The 19,472-nt window shown below is 47.4% G+C and overlaps 1 protein-coding gene across 1 annotated transcript; it reads right to left on the minus strand.

Moving 5' to 3' along the window:
• Positions 1 to 335: 335 nt before the first annotated feature.
• Positions 336 to 18,390, minus strand: LOC8029122. Its single transcript, XM_002403327.5, has 3 exons — positions 18,077 to 18,390; positions 3,136 to 3,316; positions 336 to 1,187 (listed from the first exon to the last, which is right to left on the minus strand). The coding sequence occupies exons 1-3, from the start codon at positions 18,388 to 18,390 to the stop codon at positions 336 to 338; spliced, it is 1,347 nt and encodes a 448-aa protein (XP_002403371.3).
• Positions 18,391 to 19,472: the final 1,082 nt, after the last annotated feature.

A 19,472-nucleotide genomic window follows, 5' to 3' on the forward strand; every position in this document is an offset into this window, starting at 1 on the left:
TATGCAAGTAGTGTTCTTTGGACGGATCCTCCTGATGTGCTTGAGAGGCGTTTCAAGCACGTCAGTTTTAAAGTCAAAGTTGGTCCCGTGAATACCGAAAAAAACATCCGCGCAGCTTACCAAGTGTTTGCTTCTGACGTCGAATACCCATTCATTTCCTAACGTTCAAAACGTGCTCAAAAGGCTGAATTTATGATAAATGATGGATACCGGTTCCATCGTTTGTCGCCACGCAGAAGTTTCGTTAGTGTAACTTGGCTAATCAAGGCGGCACGGTCCGTACCACGGGCACAATTTTGCGCCGTGCTCAGAAGGTCATCGTTACCGTCCTTCAACTAGTAAGTCGATACGGCGTCCATTTCGGCGTACGTCTCAAGCTCCAAGGCGGCCGCCTCGAGGGCAGCCTTACAATCCGCCCAAGGTTGCTGCTGTTGCGCTATCGACGTGGCCGTCGCAGAAGACGTCGGATCCACAAAGACCATTCCTCCAGGACCCACGACCCCGTTGTCTGGACTCTCCGGGTCTGTACCGGTGCCGTAGAGCAAGCCAAAAGTCTGCACTGCCGTTCCGGAGGTACCTTGCACCGGTAAACACAGCGTTGTCTCTGCGCTAGGGCCGAAGCAGGTCCACCAGTCCGCGCTACCAGGCACGCCGTTGACAGACGTTACGGCCGCCGTAGCGTCCACAACCCCGCCACTCCCGAACAGGTCTTCTTCCAGCTGCAGCGCCGCCGCGGTGTCTTCGGACGCCCTAAAGCGGTCCAATTGCTGATCGAGGTCGAGGTCGCCCTCGTTCAGGATCCAGGAGAGGTCGCTCTTGAGGGTGTCGCCCAGGTCGCCACAGACGTCGTCCAGGGGCACCGTGGCACTCGCGGAGTCCATGACCACGACCGCGGCTGGATCCACTCGCTCGACAATGACCGCAGGACCCCTGGTTTCGATGGGGAGGGTCAGGGCTCGCTTGGAAGACGACGTGCGGTCCCGATTCCTTCGCCTGGTGGGGCCGTTGTTGGTGCCGGGGCCTCCCGGGTGTCGCTGGGCGGGACGTCTTTTCTTGAAGACACCGTCGACGAGGGAGTCAGCGTAGACCGGGTCCAGGCGCCAGAAGCCGCCCTTGCCCGGCTCGTCCTTGGTGCGGGGGACCTTGATGAAGCACTTGTTGAGGGATAGGTTGTGGCGGATAGAGTTCTGCATGTCAGGGAAACGACATCAAAAAGTGTGATAATTGCGTTTCTTTAAAGCGAGATAAAAAGAGAGAAATAAGAGGAAAGTATAAAGGCAAGTGATGAAACCAATTTCTTCATGACTTTACAAAATATAAAAAGGAAAAAAAAAGACCCATAAAAAGTAAAAGGTGGAGAGGAGAGGAATCACATATGTGATGACAAAATTTCAAGCTGCCTTATATTGCACCAAGCTCAAAGCGTCCAAATTAGTTTCAATAATCGAAATCTTAAAATTATTGTCATGCTAGCTTAAACAAAAAAGCGCATTGGCTAAATTTCTCATTTATAGATTGAATCAATGTCGCAATACTTCAAAGGTAAGCCGCCGACATTTTACTGTCTAAACGTTCCCCGTCATGTTTTTTTTTTTTTTTTGTACTTTGGTTGAAAAGTTTGACCCGGTAAATCCTGATAGATTTGTTTCTCTGTTCACCATGGGATCATTACGAATTCCACACGAAAGCGTTTTAATATAATCAAATTGACCACCACCTTAATTTATCGATTAAGCGAAATATATCCAATTCCGGCTTATGGCTCAATGTCGGCACGGCTTTTTCAGAAACTTGTTCGCCGTCTCGGGTCTCTGAAACGGCAATGAACAGACGCTCCACCCCGTCTCAAAAATCAGTTTCTCGCGTGTCCGCAGGACCTACAACTTCTACGTCCAAACGCGCTTGGTTGAACACAAATAGTTGGTGTCAACGTTACTAAAACACTCAGTTGGGAAACTCCCATAGAGACAGCTTTGAAAAAGTGGCTCTGGTCTGTCTCCGAGCACCGAGCTAATGACGGACACAACGCCACCATTTCTCCCGCAGCGGCCACTCGAGGAACTGCACGTGACTTCTATTTTGGCTTTAAGAACAGATACAGCGGAAGAGGTTACAGAAATGCCACCCCGTCTCCCCGGCGGACGCGCTTTTAACTTCCGCGTCGACATACGGAAGTTAAAATGCACCTAGGTCGGGACTCGCTACCTGAAAGGACCGCTGAGGCATGGTTGTATAAAAACAATATTAATTGTGCCGCAAAACCCTGCAAACTAAAGATTTTAAAAACATAACGCGCCCCTCTTTTTGTACTAAACTCCAATAAATGTCATACAAAAAGAGTCTTTTTCCGTTTGTTTTTACGCAAAAACAGGCTTTCAAAAAGCTCAAGGTGACCACAGTACAGACAAACGATAAAGAGTGGCGCTCTTGTCGCATTTAGCTCGGTCTCGGTGGACGCCAGCAGCCCAGGTTTCGACGGCGAGTTTCCCCACTGACTGTTTTAGTAACGTTGGTTGGTGTATATCATCATCAAAATCATGCCCAATATGACCAAAACTCTCTTTTCCTGTGAATTCCTCATCTCCGATAGCAGACGACGACTCCTGACACATATGTGCCTCCTCAGAGGTCATACAAGACATATGCGCACTGGTTTCATTACAGCCGTATGCTGGCGATCCAGTAGTCACGTTTTATGTTGCAGGCTCCTTAATGGACATGTTGCTCGTCAGATGTAGTGACACTGACACCATTTAAATCGAAAACATAAATATAAACGCATTTTGCTACAATAGACCATTTTCAAAAGTCAGCGCCAACACCTGTCCGCCATAGCTTGATCACATACTCTGAGCATGTATTGGACACAAGGGCTCCGTCAACATCCGGCGTAAACTCGGCTCAGCTCGTATTGAAAACGAGCGCTACGTCAGCGTTCGGCAGGACTCGGAACCAATCACGCGCTTCTTGTCCAGGATGAATGGATGGATGGATGATATTTGGCTATGCCCTTTGTAACGGGCGGTAGCTTGCGCCACCTAGCAACGGCGACCGCCAATGTTGCTCGATGAACTTTAGAAAAGGGTCTATTACACTGCTGTCACTGTGCAACATGGTTCTTATAGAGCTTCTCACCTGCCAGCTCGGATCCGCGTTCCGGTAGTAGAGGAAGTTGTCCCGTATCCACTTGTAGATAGCGCTGAGTGTCATCTTGTTCTTGTTGGCCTTCATGGCCATGCAGATGAGCGTGGCGTACGAGTAGGGAGGTTTGCTGGACCCCTGGCTCCGGTAGTCGGGCTCTTCGACCGGTACGCACCTACGTGACCCGAGCAATTAATTTCAGTTGTTTACATTTTTTGTGCTCATAAACAGTCAAGGCCTTCGTTGAAATAATAGTCACACAGGTTAATTCTGCCGGGTGTTTTTGCGAACTCCTTCAAAAATCTTTACAGATATGCTGTCGAGACCAGCTATAACGAAGTCGACGGGAATTGGAAATCTCTTCGTTATATCCGCTATTTCGTTATAGCCGACTTCGTTTATAACGAAGTGCAAAAGGGAATGGGAAATCGTGATCGCTACGCTGTAGCCGCTGTTTCGTTATAACCGACTTCGTTATAACCGGTCTCGACATGGTGGTGGAGGAAAAAAAAAAACAAGAAAACTGCCAGCCACGGCAGATATCAGGGATTGCAAAAAAAACACGTTAATTAGCAAAGTAATTGCCTAAAATTTGCTATTGAACTAATTAATTGATGAAAATAAACATAGGGTTCCAAGTAGATACTCGCTGAGAGTAATCAAAAACCCCTAAACAGTCAATTTTAGGACAAAGTACGTGAAAAGCAGGGGGGTGCATTAAAGTCCTCTTCACTCGTGCAGCAGGCGGAAGACTGGCGATGTGAAAGCACGCATGATTTTCTTATCGTCCCCCTTTTCGCGTTTTAAAGGACTCCCAGTATGTGGACAGTGCGGCGGTGCTAGCGCTCCGCCGCGCTGTCTACATGCTGCGAGTCCTTTAAAATTTACTGATTTAGAGGTTTTCAATGACGCTCAGCAAATTTCTGACTGGAACCATACCTTTATTTTCAGTAATTAAAACTTAATTAGTAAATTGTATGTAATTATTTTGCTAATTCGTTTTTTTTTTTCAGTCCCTGACGTTCACCGTGGCTGGCAGTTTGTTCCCTAAAAGTATTTCTTTTTTCCCGAACTACCCTATTCGTAGAGATTTTTAAAAAAAAATATTGAGACGTTTGCAAGTACGAGCTCTGGGGGTCGCCATCCTGCTTCTGGTGTGGGTAGATCGTCTGATAGACAAGCACTGCTGAGGGCAGGGGTACGCCTTATCAATGCTTAAAGGAACACTGGCAGGGTATTTATTCTCGCCAAGGTTTCAATTTGTACATGATAAATGGGAGCCCAACAACTCGGATCACATTTTGCGGCTCGCAATTCGCGTTCTTTTCGCCCGAAAACCGCCGATCGAGAACTGGCCAGTTTGAGTCGCTCGCACTTTCTTCTCCGTGGTTCCAGTGTGAATGAGCCCTTAGGGGCCCGTTTCCGGCTTGAGCGGCGTCGCCGTCGGCGTCGCCGTCGCCGTCGCCGTCGGCGTCGGCGTAACCGCGCGGTGCATCATGGGAAATGTCCCATAATGCACCGCGCGAGCCCACCACCAAGGTCACGTGACCTCGTGGGGGGTCACGTGACCCCCCGAAGTCACGTGACTCCCCTGAGGTCACGTGGCCCCCTCCTCGAGGTCACGTGACCCCCGCCGATGTCGCGTGACCCCCCGATGACGTCATCGTCACTGATGACGTCACCGGCATCCACATCGTCATCGTCATCATCACTGATGACGTCACCGGCATCCACATCGTCATCGTCATCATCACTGATGACGTCACCGGCATCCACATCGTCATCGTCATCACTGATGACGTCACCGGCATCCGCATCGTCATCGTCATCATCACTGATGACGTCACCGGCATCCACATCGTCATCGTCATCATCACTGATGACGTCACCGGCATCCACATCGTCATCGTCATCATCACTGATGACGTCACCGGCATCCGCATCGTCATCGTCATCATCACTGATGACGTCACCGGCATCCACATCGTCATCGTCATCATCACTGATGACGTCACCGGCATCCACATCGTCATCGTCATCATCACTGATGACGTCACCGGCATCCACATCGTCATCGTCATCATCACTGATGACGTCACCGACATCCGCATTGTCATCGTCATCATCACTGATGTCGTCACCGGCATCCGCATCGTCATCGTCATCATCACTGATGACGTCATCAGCGACGTCACTGACGACGTCACCGACATTCGCATCGTCATCGTCATCATCACTGGTGAAGTCATCAGTGACGTCACTAATGACGTCATCGGTACCCGCATCGTCATCGTCACTGATGACGTCATCAGTGACGTCAGTGATGACATCATCGGCATTGGGGGTCATGTGACCCCCAAGGTAACGTGACCCCCCCCCCTGGTTAGTTTAACCCCCCCCCAGTGCCCTTCCCTCCTCCTCCTCAAGAGCTGCGCTCTAATTCGGCGTTACAGGGAGTTGTAAGCGGCTTTAATTTTTTTTTACCTTATTAAAAATATGCGTGACGCTGTAGCAAAATATTGATTGGGTTACCTTCTAACGCCATAATAAATTGCTTGGCAAAACAAAAACAAAAAGTGGGGGAGGGGGGGGGGGTGACAGTTTTCTTTCAAGGGACACTGACATGGTATTTATGCTCACCAATGTTTTTTTTCATATAACAGCCACAGTACCCAGAAAACAATTCGCGACTCGAAATTCGTTTCTTTTCCGCCCGAAAACCGCCGATTGAGAACTGGCCGGTTTGAGTCACACTCACTCTCCCCTCCGTGGTCACGAGCCGTTTTCTGTGGTTTAGACACAACCACCAAACCTAATCAAAGTTGTTGAAGGCACACACACAATGTTAAGAACAGGAAAGAAATATGGTACCCATTTTTTGTGGCTTCTAAAAATCTGAAAATACGATGTTGATTTCTGAGAAAAAGGCTGCACAGTCACGTAACTTCCGCCAACTCTCTCTCCTCCTCTATATCTCTTCTTCCTCCCCAGTCCGGTTTCGGTTTCGGTTTCGGTTTCGAGCAGTTGTGCTTTTTGACTTTATTAAAAATACATGTGACGCTGTAGCAAAATATTGACTCGGTACTCTTCTGACACCATAATAAATCACCTAGCAAAAAAAAAAAAAAAATGGGGGGGGGGGGGGGGTGTCTACTAGACAATCTATACCACACTAGCAGCAAGACTGAGGCGCCCAGAGGCTGTACTTTCAAACGTCTATTTAGCAGCCAGACATACAGTTTCGTCTTACATCATTTCAAGAATCTACCGAAGACGCGCCTTTAGCACTGGAGTCTCGTAGTCACGGTAGATCGCCACCTCAATCGCTAAAACAGAGAACAACTCAAGATTCGTCCCTGTGTCTCTCTGCGACCAACCTTTTTGCGTAATCCTATGTCGAACTCAACATCCGCGACAACACACTTGGTGCACAGCACGTTCCACTCAACACATTCAGAGCCTTCATGACGTCATCGCTGTGGCACACAACTTTACAGTCAACAACTAAGAACAAACTAAATGTTCCCGCAACGGCAGTCACCGTGTGCCCGTGCCGAAACGGCACCAAACTTAAAAAAAAAAAAAAAAAAAAAAACACTAGCACATTTGCTTGAAATAAAGAGCTCTGATTAGCTGTCTCTAGGACGGGTCGCCATTTTGTTCTCTCGAAGCGGGATCGCGGGGCCCGGTTTGGATTTGCAGTGCTGCAGCACTGCCAGATGTTTTGATCTGTTCCAAAGTCAAAAGGCAAGGGGACCCGACAAAGGTGTGTCGGGCTAATGCTGTTTACTACGTTTATTACTTCTGTGCGGTTTGAGAAAGTGTTTTCATTTTAGGCGCGTTCTCGAACTGACAAAGTGGGCGCTATGAACTATTACTTTTGACACCATGAATGCTGATTTGGTTATGTGGCACAGATGACGTGAGATTCAATCGCACCCGGTTACCTCGTAAAAGCAAGCTATAGACGCCACTTCTACCGATGGCTTATTTGTTTTATTTTGCAGACCCTGACAACGGCCGAATCTGTCGTTGTTGCTACAGCGTTTTTTTTACGGTCAGTTCTTGGCATTCCTCTCGTCTCTGCAGAGATTTCTCCATGCTTTGCCAAACGTCTATGACAGTGGGCCTTTGTCCGGTTGCGAGTGCCTTTGCATTTGGAACCCACAAATTAGAGAAAGGATATGCAGTCTGCTGTCGCTCTACGTGCTCCGAGCTACGATGCGTTACCACACTCGATCACTGATGCCCATTGGAGTGCAAGTGAGGGTTGTAGGTATACTTTTAATGTCTGGAGTTGTGAAAGAGCTCAGAACCTTCGGGTCGTGCAAAACTAGCTTTTTCCCCACTTGGCCAGAGTTGTGGCGCGTTAACACACTTTGCCACCGATACTTCATTTGAATACCGTTTCGCTTTTATGCATATTTGTATTTATGATTTCAGTCTGTCCTTACCCGCTTGACAACCAAGTACTGCACTAACTCACGATCTCTTGTAGTAATTTATGAATACTGGCAACATATGAGCTTGATTGACATCACTATCGTTACCGTGAAAGCTTAAATTGTCTTATCTGATAATTGTAACGTACATGTTCGATAAAATCACCATTCATCTGTGAATGATTGCGTTTGATCATGCACACTTGTTATTGTGCTAGCGGTCACAACAATCCAAAACATGCGAGAACAATAAAGTCAGGAAGATGCGAAAGGCAAGATTGGCAGCCTGATCAGAACAGTAGATACTAAACAGCAAAAAGAAGACTGAACTCTGACCAATGAATAAAATATTAAGTAATGAATATAGACTCGAAGCATTGAAAGTATGATTGGCATATGTATGTCGTCATGAAACGAAAAATCGACCAGCTGTTAAAGCCGATTGAAAGATATTAAAATGCAAGCATTTTGAAGCTAAGATTATTTTTCTGTTTCCCACAAGCTACCGTACATTGTCGCGGAAAGATTGATTCTGAATATATGCTAACCCATCAAAAAAAAAAATTGTTGATAATTTTTTTTAATATTTATTTTTTAGATGTTAATTTCTGAGGTCGATTTATACGCGTCACTATACGTTATTAGGAATGTTCCACATAGACCCACAGGCTGGCCACATTAAGTTGGAGTGCTCCAGGTGCATGTGTGGGATACCTGATTAATTAATTACTTAACCCAAACAATCTCCAACAAGTTCCATGGAGTCCACGGTGCACAGGGTGTTTGGGTTAAATAAGCGACCCACACAACCACCCACACCTCCCACAGGGTCATGGTCCTATCCCCACATTTATGAAAAGCGGGTTGAGCAGATAGGGTTAGCAAGGTTTTTTGTGGCTATATAACGTGTGAATTTTCAATAAACTTCAGTTTAGAGTGCGCCTTGTCCTGTTTCCCTTCGTCTGTGTCCCTGTGTTTTTTCGGCGCTTTTTTCGTTTGCAATGAAGCAACTGGCCCAAATCTCCACTTTATTGCTGTAGGACCCTACACGAATTCGCAACTTTCGCTACCTATAGCAGGCGCACTGATGTCTATCAAAATGGCTGTCATCTGCGTGATCGTCGTAGAACAGCAGTACGAGGCTGGGTCTGCGACGCGTAAGTAACTCTAGTTTTGCTATATACAAACAGTACTGGAGCCTTACTTCATTTTTTTCACGCCAGGAAGGTATTGTGAAGCACCTTTATTCTGAAGCCTATGATGCAGGAGCTGGCGAGAGACACGATGGAAGAAACATTTAGGTGATGACTCTCTGTCCGACGCGGCGACCACATTATGTTCGGCGCACCGAGCGCTTCACTCGCACGGGGATAGATGGCGCCCATGTATCGGGTCCCTACCAAACCGACCGCTCCGGTTATTTCTCCCAGCGGTGGTCCCGCATTCCCTCGCTCATCGCCTTTTGTTGTACCTCACCGCTGCCACGCCGCCAGCAAGTCGCCGGAATCCGTAAATGTGTGTTCTCTTCCTTCTTCTTCGGGTTAAGGCTCACCTTCGTGCACGATGCGTGGTGGCATATGTGATCGACACAGCACCAAAGCAAAGCACGAGGCCAGCCACTGGCCGCACACCACCACCATGACCGCCACACCTCGAAAAAAGCGAGCACGCTATCGCCACCGACACCGTGGCCGCCGAGGAGGTCCCCTCATACCTCAGCGCCTTCCGTGGCCGTGCGGAACGAACTACTCCTGGTTCGAGGCTAGCTGCGAACACGATCTGGTCTCTCGCTCCCCGCGGAAAGAGCGGCCGGAGTCATCACTTAAATGTGTTTCTTCCCCGTAGCTAAGGAGCGCAACTCTCACACCGCGGTACCACCATCGCTGAAAGTTGTGAATTCTCTGCTCTGTGGGCATTCGGACCAGGGTAATTATACCCTTGTTTCACGAGTGCTCTGAACTGCTTTTAAGCCAACGATCGTTGGCATCTCCCAACAGTATTAACATCATATGGTGGGCTAGTTGGCTAAACATCTTGGTAAAATTAGCGCAAAGACAAGGGAGGAAGAACGTAGAGACAGGATAGAGCGCTCTGTCCTGTCTCTACGTTCTTCCTCTCTTGTCTCCCAACAGACATTGAGCTCAACTAAATTGTCCTGCGTTACACGGTACATATATGCCTAGCCAACCCAGTTGAGCTCCGTGTCGCGGGACACAGTTGAAATCGAAACACAACCAAAATTGATGTCACATAACCCTTTTTTTTTTTTTACAAAGGGATGCAAATGAGTATATGCGCACGTTTCATGCATTATAAACGTCTAAAACAAAATAAAGCAAACTTTTTTTTTTTAGAGGAAAAAAGACAATTAGGGCGTTTCGCGCGAATTCATGCAAGATATACTAAGGAAAATCTTATCGGCACCGATGTGACAATGGCCACCCTCTCCGAGCTTTGGCTTCCGCAAAGTGCCGTGATCGTTATACAGCAGCTCTGGCCCCGAATCATACCTCTTCCGACAATATTTTCTGCTACGATACTTTCTAGATACTTCTCCGAATCTTTCGTATAATAAAAGAGCGACCACGGCACTCCCTCCTCTTACCCCGATTCCAACTCTGCAAGAGCACGCTCAGCTCAATACTCTCACAGAACTGGTGAACCAGCGCGAACAAGCAAGAATACTCAAACGCAAGCACATTCCGGCGGCAGCAGCTCTTCATTCCTACTTCTACGGAGGGCCTCCCCTGACTGCGACACTGGACGACATCCCAATATCAGCACTAACAAGAAAACGAAGCTTCGCCGAAGTGACCAGCCAGCTCCAACCCCTGAAACCAGCATTCCTCAGGGCCAATGCGTGGTATACACGGACGCGGCACTTCTGCCGCGGGGAGGACGGGTCGCTTTCGTGAGCCCATGGATCACACCCCGGGATTCAAGCCACCTGTAACTACAAGTCGGACACACCAGACTCCTTTGCCATACACGACGCAATCAAACCTGTCACCAGTCTGCCAGACATCAAGGAAGTTCACATCTACACTGACTCGCTAAATTCAATTAAGCATCTGAAACAAGTTATCCAGACGCTACAAATATGTCAGCAGATACACATACTACACCAGAAGACAACCATCAACATAAAAGTTCACTGGGTGCAGGGTCATAGCCAGGACCATTCAAACCGCTTGGCTGACCACCATGCCCACCACACTCAGCCCTTACTTGAACTTCCACCCGCTTCCCTCCCTTCTGATGCCCGTTCCGACCCCATGACACAGAAAAAAATCCTCAGACGGGACGCGCTTCCCCGTAACCTTTCTCGGGTGGAGGAAGTTTCTCTCCGAAGGCTTCGGGCTGGGGCGGCCCTAGCACCTTTCGTTACCTGGGGACACACACCTGCGGACCCGGGAACCTGCCCTAAGTGTCCGGCCCCTGTGGCTACGGCAGATACCCATCATCTGCTGTGGCTCTGCTCCGGGACCAAGACCACCAGTGAGAAGATACTTTCCGTGCGACGCGACTGGCGCGCCGCCGCGCGGCCGGTACCGAAGGTAGGCAGTGAGCACCCCAGAGAAAACGAAACCAAAACCACGCCGCGTACGTTGGTACGCGTTGAAGTCGGAGTGGTGCTGTTGCGCTGGGTTCACAGCATGAAGTGCTGCCTGTGCTGCGTCATTAAGTGCTTCAATGGTTATGCGTCGTATCTCGTGGAGACAAAGTTTCACAGTTTTTCACCTCGCCGATGTTTTGTGGGACAGCGACAACGATGGAGCCGTGCCGTACGACTCGAGAAATTTGGTGTCCCGATCATGTCTGCCGCTGTGTCGGCACGGCTGACATATTCTACACTGCCGTTTGGCGCTCTGCGTTTGTTTTCGTACCAGTAACGCCTACATGTGTCGGCGCCGATGGGACGAACTGAAATGCCATCCCACACTCGCGGGTATGCAGTGCCAATTTCGTTGGAGGAATGCCCTCCAAAGAAGTTTCGTCCTCATCTTACGTGTCGATGATATTTCCCGACAAATATGGCACGCAATCTGTACTTCATGAAGAAAGATTTGAACGGTAAAAAAGTGACAAATATATATCTAAAGAAAACAACCATGAAACTCGGAATCACTGGAGAATCGGCGTTTGAGTATGGAAGTTTATGTGGTGTGCTTTCTTTCTTGATCAGCCTCCTTTTAGATGTGGAAACGCTGACACCCAGAGTTCTTTAGACAACATTATTTTTTCTCGGCTTTAGAGCCACCTAACACAAAGTGGTTCGAACTGGAAGTACCGTCCACTGGTCCCTTCCTACCTGTAAAGTGTGCACCTCCCACGATGAGTGGTATTTTCTGGCAGCCTTTGACGGTCAAAGCCAGTTCCCATTTAATTACGCCGCCCAAACTAAATTTCCACCTGGTTTCGCTATGCCAACTATTTTTGTTATAATAAGTGTTGTGCCAAGTGACGGTCATGTCAAAGTACCTGTGGGCCGAAAATCAGCACCTCGCACAACACGTTATTACACAACAGCTGACCGCAAAAGCCCTTGGCGGGCAAACCGTGTGTTGGCCGACAACTTCGTTTTCTCGGCTTTGGAACCACCTTTCGTAAAATTGTTTCAATTGGAGGTGCAGTCTACTAGTCCCTTCCTACCTCTAAAGTCTCCACCTCCCCCGACCAGTGATATTCTCTTGACAGCGTTTTCATGGTCAAAACCGGTTCCCATTGAGTTACGCTGCCCAAACCAAATTTTCACCTGGTTTCCCAATGCCACCTTTTTTTTTTTGTATAATAAGTGCTGTGTCATGTTACTGTCAAGTCCAAGCACCTGTGTGCCCAAATCTGCACTTTGCACAGCCCGCTATAACACCACATTTCGGTCCAATATTGGATATACCGTACAGCTTTATTTCTTTATTCGTTAGAAACAACTTTCACACCTGCTGTCTTAATGAAACTTGGCACACTTCGTGCACAAACTTAGTGGACATCTCACTCGCCTCCAATATCATTGTTCCAGCAGTCCTACGTTTACAGCGACGAGCGAAATAAATTTCCCACTCAAAGCAATTATGGTGGCGGCCGTCTTGCTTTTCGGAAAATTGCTCCAACTCCTTTTTTGGGCGCAACTAGAGAAATTCCCCCGAATAACGACTAAAACTCAATATATAAGAACAGGAGAAGAGCTAAATGCCCTTCTTAGGTCTGCCCCAGCATTCATGCAACGTCACCCTCAACGTATCGGCTCAAAAAGCAAAAGTTTCGCCCGTGCGCGCTTCCGCCGCCACAGCTTGGCACGCGAAAAGGCGCCGCAGGCTGCTGAACGCGCCTCACGGTCGAACGCCAGCTCCTCCGCTAGCGGCGCTGTCACCCACACGATAGCTATACACCCAATGGGTGAATGACGACAAGTACTACAAGTCACTCCTGCAGTTCCTGCACGACGCTGGACTGCACTCTTTTCTCTGAACCCCCCCCCCCCCCCTATTGTATACCGTGGCCCGTGTAGCAAATTTAAGGAAAAAGAGTGCTTCGCCGGTGCTGGTTATCGGCGGCGATGTGGCGGACGCCGCCATCTTTAGCTCTTTGGGGCTGATTGGGGCGAATCCCTTTCAGTGAGGTAGCCGAGCTCAGTTGAGCTCAATCATCATTAGCGGCTTGATGACAGTTGGCGCCGCCGTGTAACTCCAGCCGACCGCGATTGAGTCCACTGTCGTTGGCTTAATGACAGTTAAGAGCGCTAGTGCAACCTAAGTTCTTAGATCTATTAGTTGACAAGCTTCACGGAAGGGCGGCGTTCGAAAACGGTTCTTCTGTGTTGCCGGCACGCGAGCAGGTAAGGGCGGATAGCGTTCCTAGCGTCACCAGCGTCAACGCCTCCTCTACGTGCAACGGATAAGGACATTTCTTGAATGACGCCCATTCTGCGTCAAGTATTGCGCAGAATGAGGTAAATAAATAAATAAATAAATAAATGTTTATTTCTCCATCACATCCATGATGGAAGGAGACCGAGAAAAAAAAGCTGCAAAAATGCAGCTTGACGAGTCCTCGGCCCCCTCCCTACAATCAGCAGCAGTGGCAGCTCACAAAAAACACAAAGTAAAAAAAAAAAAACAAAAAAAAAACAAGCTCAATAACACAAATAGCGAAATGTATCAATAACATGCAGAATATAGCAAGTTCCAACTCTAACAATTCAATAAAAAGTTAGTATGATTATCACAACAAAAGCACACGTATTCAGAGATATAGAGAGCATGATTAAGCACTGTTATATAAGTTATGATAAATTATAAGCTTATGGCGAACAGACATAATAACTATACATACGTCAGGACACTAGAACACTGATCGATCAAAGTCATCAAATTCCACGCTTAAAAAAAGATCGAATTTCTTTCGGAGTTTATGTTAAAAGTTCAATATTTTGAGTGTTCAGATAATTAAGTAGGTTGGGTAATACATTCGATAATATCTGCTCACCGTAAGTAGTTCTACAATTTGGCACTTTCCAGTTTTCTATGTTGCGAGCTGAATATATTGGATATATACTCGTCAGAGACGCTAGGTTGACAAGATGACATATTTTTCATGACTTCGGACTTGTAACTTAGGCATAAACGGTATTTATATAAACTATACACATGCAATACATTCAAACGTTCGAAAAGAAATCTGCTAGGGTGATCATATGGAACATTACTTCTAATTAGTACTATTTTCTTCTGGAGCACAAGTATCTTATTTAAATTTGCATTAGTAGTATTTTCCCAGACAATATGACAGTATAGTGCACATGCGAGAGAAATGAAGAGTTGTAGATGAATAATTTCACACTTGCTGGCAGAATGGAGCGATGACGGCATAATATGCCAACGAACCGTGACAACTTTACCAAAATATACTTACATGGTCAACCCACGTCATTCGTTCCGTGACTATAATATACCAAGCGTTTTGAAGCGAGTCAAAACCTCAATTTTGGTCGTATCCAACACAATATCTGTTGTGATAGAGGCATTTTTATTTTTTGGTTGAAACAAAACAGCCTTGGTTTTGTTCACGTTTATTTTTAGCGCGTTAGAGTGACTTCAGCTACCCAGCTTATGGAGAGTTTGATTACCCCTATTTGCTAGTCCAAGACAGCAGTCTCCTTTAAAAAAAATGGACTTGTATCTTCAGCGTAAATCACAAATTTTGTACTTTTATTTAAATTGACACTGTCATTAATATATAAATTAAGCAAAAAAGGGCCCAGAATGCTGCCTTGTAGGATACCGGATACGATTGATTTAATGTCAGAAGAATAACCGTTAATTTAAACCTACTGTTTACGATGAGCAAGGCATGACGAAATGAGAGCTGACGCGGTTCCACGGAGCCCGTACTTTTCTAGTTTTTTTTTTTTTTTATGAGCAGTCTATGATGTAAATAATCAAATGCTTTGGTGAAATCAATAAAAATCCCAAGGGTAATTTTTTTATCCTCAAAACTTTGCAAAATATATTCTTTTTGCTCCAGCTAGGAGAGCGAGTTCCGTAGATCGGTTGTTACGAAACCCAAACTGTGACGGAGTGATTATATTGTATTTATCCAAAAACTTAATCAGTTACTTTACCTTACGTTTACCTTAAGAACCACGATAAAATCACTTTCTATATAACGCCGCTAAGCCGGTAATGTGCATCCAACATTTCAGGGGTTCTTACCCGTCTGTCCATAGGGCGGGCTGACAAAAAGTCGTTTATACTGAGAGTTTGGGCAATAGGTGCTTGTTGCCCGCTAGAACCAGCAGATTTCGCGATAACACTAAATGGCGTTACTTCTTTGTCTTGTTTATTCCTGAGAGATCGCATAGAGTTCGAGTCAAAGCCACAAAATGGCAGACGGAAGTAGTCATCCCCCGGTTGTCAGACTACGCTGCTGTGGTTGCCAGGCTGTCAAAATCTCATTAAGAATAAGGCCAAAGTCTTTCAGCATAAACGGCTCTGGGCTGACATGGCTGACAGTGTAGCAAGCGCCACTCAGCGGACGCGCCAAAAAAGGCGTCAGGCGTCTTCAGAAGCCTGTCAACTAACCTAGATGTAAAACGTTGAGTGTGAACGCTACAAAAGATTCTGGCGCGAGCAAAGCGTATGATCTCGCAGATCATTTGCACGTGCTCTCGCGAAATCGAAACCATATATAAAGCTACGCGTTCGCGCCAGTAGCTTTGACAGCGTTGTATACTAAGTATGAAACTGAGTATGCAACTACTAGGTTTCATATTTAGTAGTTGTAAGTATGAAACTTAGTACAGTAGCGTACGCTCTTCGCGTTGCTATCGGGAGCTCGTGCCGTCACTTTGAAAATATGGATTGAGCACCAGCCCGCTGCCAATAAAACGCATGCTTTATGTGAACCGTTGTAGCACTTAGGCCGCCTACTTTTTATTTTATTATAAGTGTTATCTCTCATACGTTTGTCGAGCGTTTAGGTAATGTTACTGTTAATGCTACTAATAAATAAAATTACCCGCGAACAGGAACGGTGCTGTCGGTGGCCCTAAAAAAAAGGTGTTTGAACCACGAACGGTTTGATCAGACGTCGCAGTGTCTAAGGCATCATCAACACAAATTCATTCTTCGGAATTCGACCTCAACGAGGGTTCTGCCGATTAGAAAATTGGACTTCTGCTCTCCTTGAATCTGTTGTGTATTTATACGAAACAATAAAGCTATACGCTTTGACTTGAACTGCAACATTTTATTTCTGAGATCGCAGTACACCGACAGTGCAGTGCACTGGGCAACCAGTAGGCCTGGGCGAGGCACATTTCTTTAGTAGGGTACAACTTTTAGTCCAGCAGGACTAAAAGCAAGGGTACAAAATATAGTGACTGAGGACCAAACGTAAAGAAGTAACATTTAGTCCTTGGGGCCTAAATACAAGGGCGCAAAATTTAGACCTAAGGTTCTAAATGCAATAGGGCAAAGGTTATTCCCCGGGGTCTAAATGCAAGCGTGCAATGACTATACTCCGTTTCAGCTTCCGTCCGAGCGCAGCCAAAGCTACGTGTGGCCGGAGCCAATCACACGCAGGCAGTAGGTCACGCGATCTCGCCTGCACTTTTGTATCACTCCGCTGCGCCGCTGGTCGCCCGCGCCACCCACACTCGGCGAGTATTTCGTCTGCTACGGGTGTATCAACGATATCGGCTGCTACAGTTTTAAAAAGTGCCCTTTCACGTTCTGAAACTTAGTCACAGGGGATGTCAGTACGTAGGCTGGCCACTGGCATCTGTGTCCTAGCTTTCCACCTGTTCGGCATAGTTTCGAGATGTAAGTACACGTTGCAAGGTCCCCGATGACCCGGCCGTTGATGTTTCCTTGTATTGTTTGGCCCTACCAGGGCTCGAGGCGCAGTCCTTTCCACCAGCATCTCGGCGTTCAATGCGATCGGCAGGTAAAGGGGTGCCCTGATTTCGCCGCGTATCTGAATTGCACTGGCCCGGACGCTTTGCTTGTTTACAACGCATTCGCGGTACGACGCGGAATTTGAATTTGAATTTGAACGGAACCGAATTTGAAAGTAGACATTCATCACGACCTTTCGCGCCTGACGGCCAAATGTGCCTTCGCGAAAGGGCGTTTTGAAGCGACTCGGTGAGGAAAGCAGCGAAGCACATGATTCGGCCATTAGGGGTACGAGATCATGCAGAAGAACCGAGCGCTGCAGCCGTGTTGCCAGCGGATATACATGTTTTCACCAAACCACATGCATTTACGAGCTCGTACATACAGTAATAGAAACATAAACATTTTCGTTAGTTTTTTTTTTTTTTTAAGTTTATTAATATTTTGGTTTTGTGTGTTTTCTCCCTCTATCTTTTTCTGTTTAGCTTTGTCTCTTCTATCTTTTTCTGTTTACCTTTCTCTCTTCTATCTTTATGATTTTCGCTTCCGTTCATTTCACAATGTAGCAAACCAGCACCAGGCGCTGGTTGACATCATTGTTTAATAAACGCCTACCCGAAATCATTGCAAAAAAATAAACTTCAGAGATTTGATTCCTTTAGTTGCAGATCATTATCAGCAGTACATATCTGGAATATTGTGCACTGTTTACGCACAAAACAGTTATTTTGAAATAAATTACTTTTGTGAACTACTTTGTGGTGCGTAGGAATGCTCTTCTCGAAGTTGCGAACCGTCCCTCAGCCTTTGGCTGCGCTCGGGCGGAATCTAAAACGAAGTATAGTCCTGCGGGCCCAACCTTGATAGACTAACGGAAAAGGCGCAACAATTGCTTCCGTCCCGTTAGTCCCCCAGGGGACTAATGGTGGTGGCAACGCCTTGCTCCACGAAAAGACTAAGTGGCGCTCCCTTTTTTCTTGTATATCCTGTGTGTACACCCCATAACAGGACGGAGCAAATAGGTGAACTGCACCCCCTAGGGAAAAAAAAATTATAATGCGTCCACACCGTCTATTGGCGGTGTAAAGCCCTCACCTCGAGAGGGCCGTAGGAGTGTGTCCAGCGCCGTGCATCGCCGTCCGGTGACCGGACGAGGACGGGGTCCCGCACGCTGTCCCGCATCCGGGCGGACTCGCGGGCGGCGTCGGCGGCGTGGGGGCCCCTAGCCTGGTCATGATGTTGAGGTTCTGGAGCCAGTGGAGGCTCGTCAGAGCGTCGTCCACGTTGTTGTTGCTGTTGTCCAGCAGCGCCGGCCCGTGGCTGGAGGGGAGCGGAGGACACATGGCCTTCCAGTTGCGGGCCAGGCGTTCGGCCGCCTCGTCCTTGGACAGTTCTGTCAGGCCGGACATGGCCGCCGGCTGCGTGGGAGTGAAGACGAAGAATACTTGTCTCGATCATTCGAATCAACCCGAGGAACACCGCATGATTCCTGCATGTTCGGGCGTTATATGATTGGTTGCGCTCGGTTACGGGGAGCTTTCCCACTTTCCGTTCCCCTTCTCGCGTGGCGCCGAGCGATGGCGCCCGGTTGCGGATCGCACGGTCCGGGGTTCGATTCCCGCTACGCTGCTTCATAAATCTAGCGAATTACGATAAACTATGAACTTCTATATGATATCTATGATTATACATTGCCTGCTTTGGTTATGTATGCGTTTCATGTTACCTTGACCTGCGCGTAACGGTTCTTCGATATGCTCAAGCGCAACGCTTTTCGTATAAGATCAAGCCTTTAACACATTCTGTTCTAAAAAAAAGAACACGTGAGTATTTAGTTAGGTTACTACAGACACGGACGTGTTAAATGTGACTCTTTGGTTGGCGTTCTTATAGGCTAATCCTGCAATGAAGAGCGATAATAAGATGTTTTCTCCACAGTCCACGCCCCTCGTTTTGAAAGCTGTCAGTGACGGTATGCTTTCGCGCGAGTCTTTGCCAGAACTGCACACAATTCTCGTGGGTAACTTGTGAGATATAGTCACTTTTCGAAATGCGGCACAGATTATGTGCGGCCGCCATTAGTTGGTCATAGTCGGATCGAAGCGCTTTCCACGCGAGTGCTGCGTCAGTGCTCGGCGCGAACTCGGAACTAATCGAGCGGCTTCACTCCGGAAGCGATAAGACCAAGTAATGGGGGGCTGCGCATAATCTATGCGTCATTTCACAATTTCAGAGAGAGATGAAGCAATATCTTTGTGTGGCTCGATCCCCCTTTTGGTTCCTTTCCACGTGGTGTCTGGCATGACCACGACGTGTTTTGATGCTTGCAATCCCGATGACTTGTCCTCGCTGGTGAACTGCGCGCTTAGTAAGGCGTGCACGAAGACATAGAGCAAGCCTGTTGGGTAGTTTTTGGCGCATCGTGCCCTGGTAGCACGATACACAGGCACTATCGGATGCCTGTGTTCGCATGCACTTCCAGGAGTCGAAT

Source organism: Ixodes scapularis, unplaced genomic scaffold (genome assembly GCF_016920785.2).
Source record: "Ixodes scapularis isolate PalLabHiFi unplaced genomic scaffold, ASM1692078v2 PGA_scaffold34__4_contigs__length_609834, whole genome shotgun sequence".
In the NCBI taxonomy this organism is placed as follows: Eukaryota; Metazoa; Arthropoda; class Arachnida; order Ixodida; family Ixodidae; genus Ixodes; species Ixodes scapularis.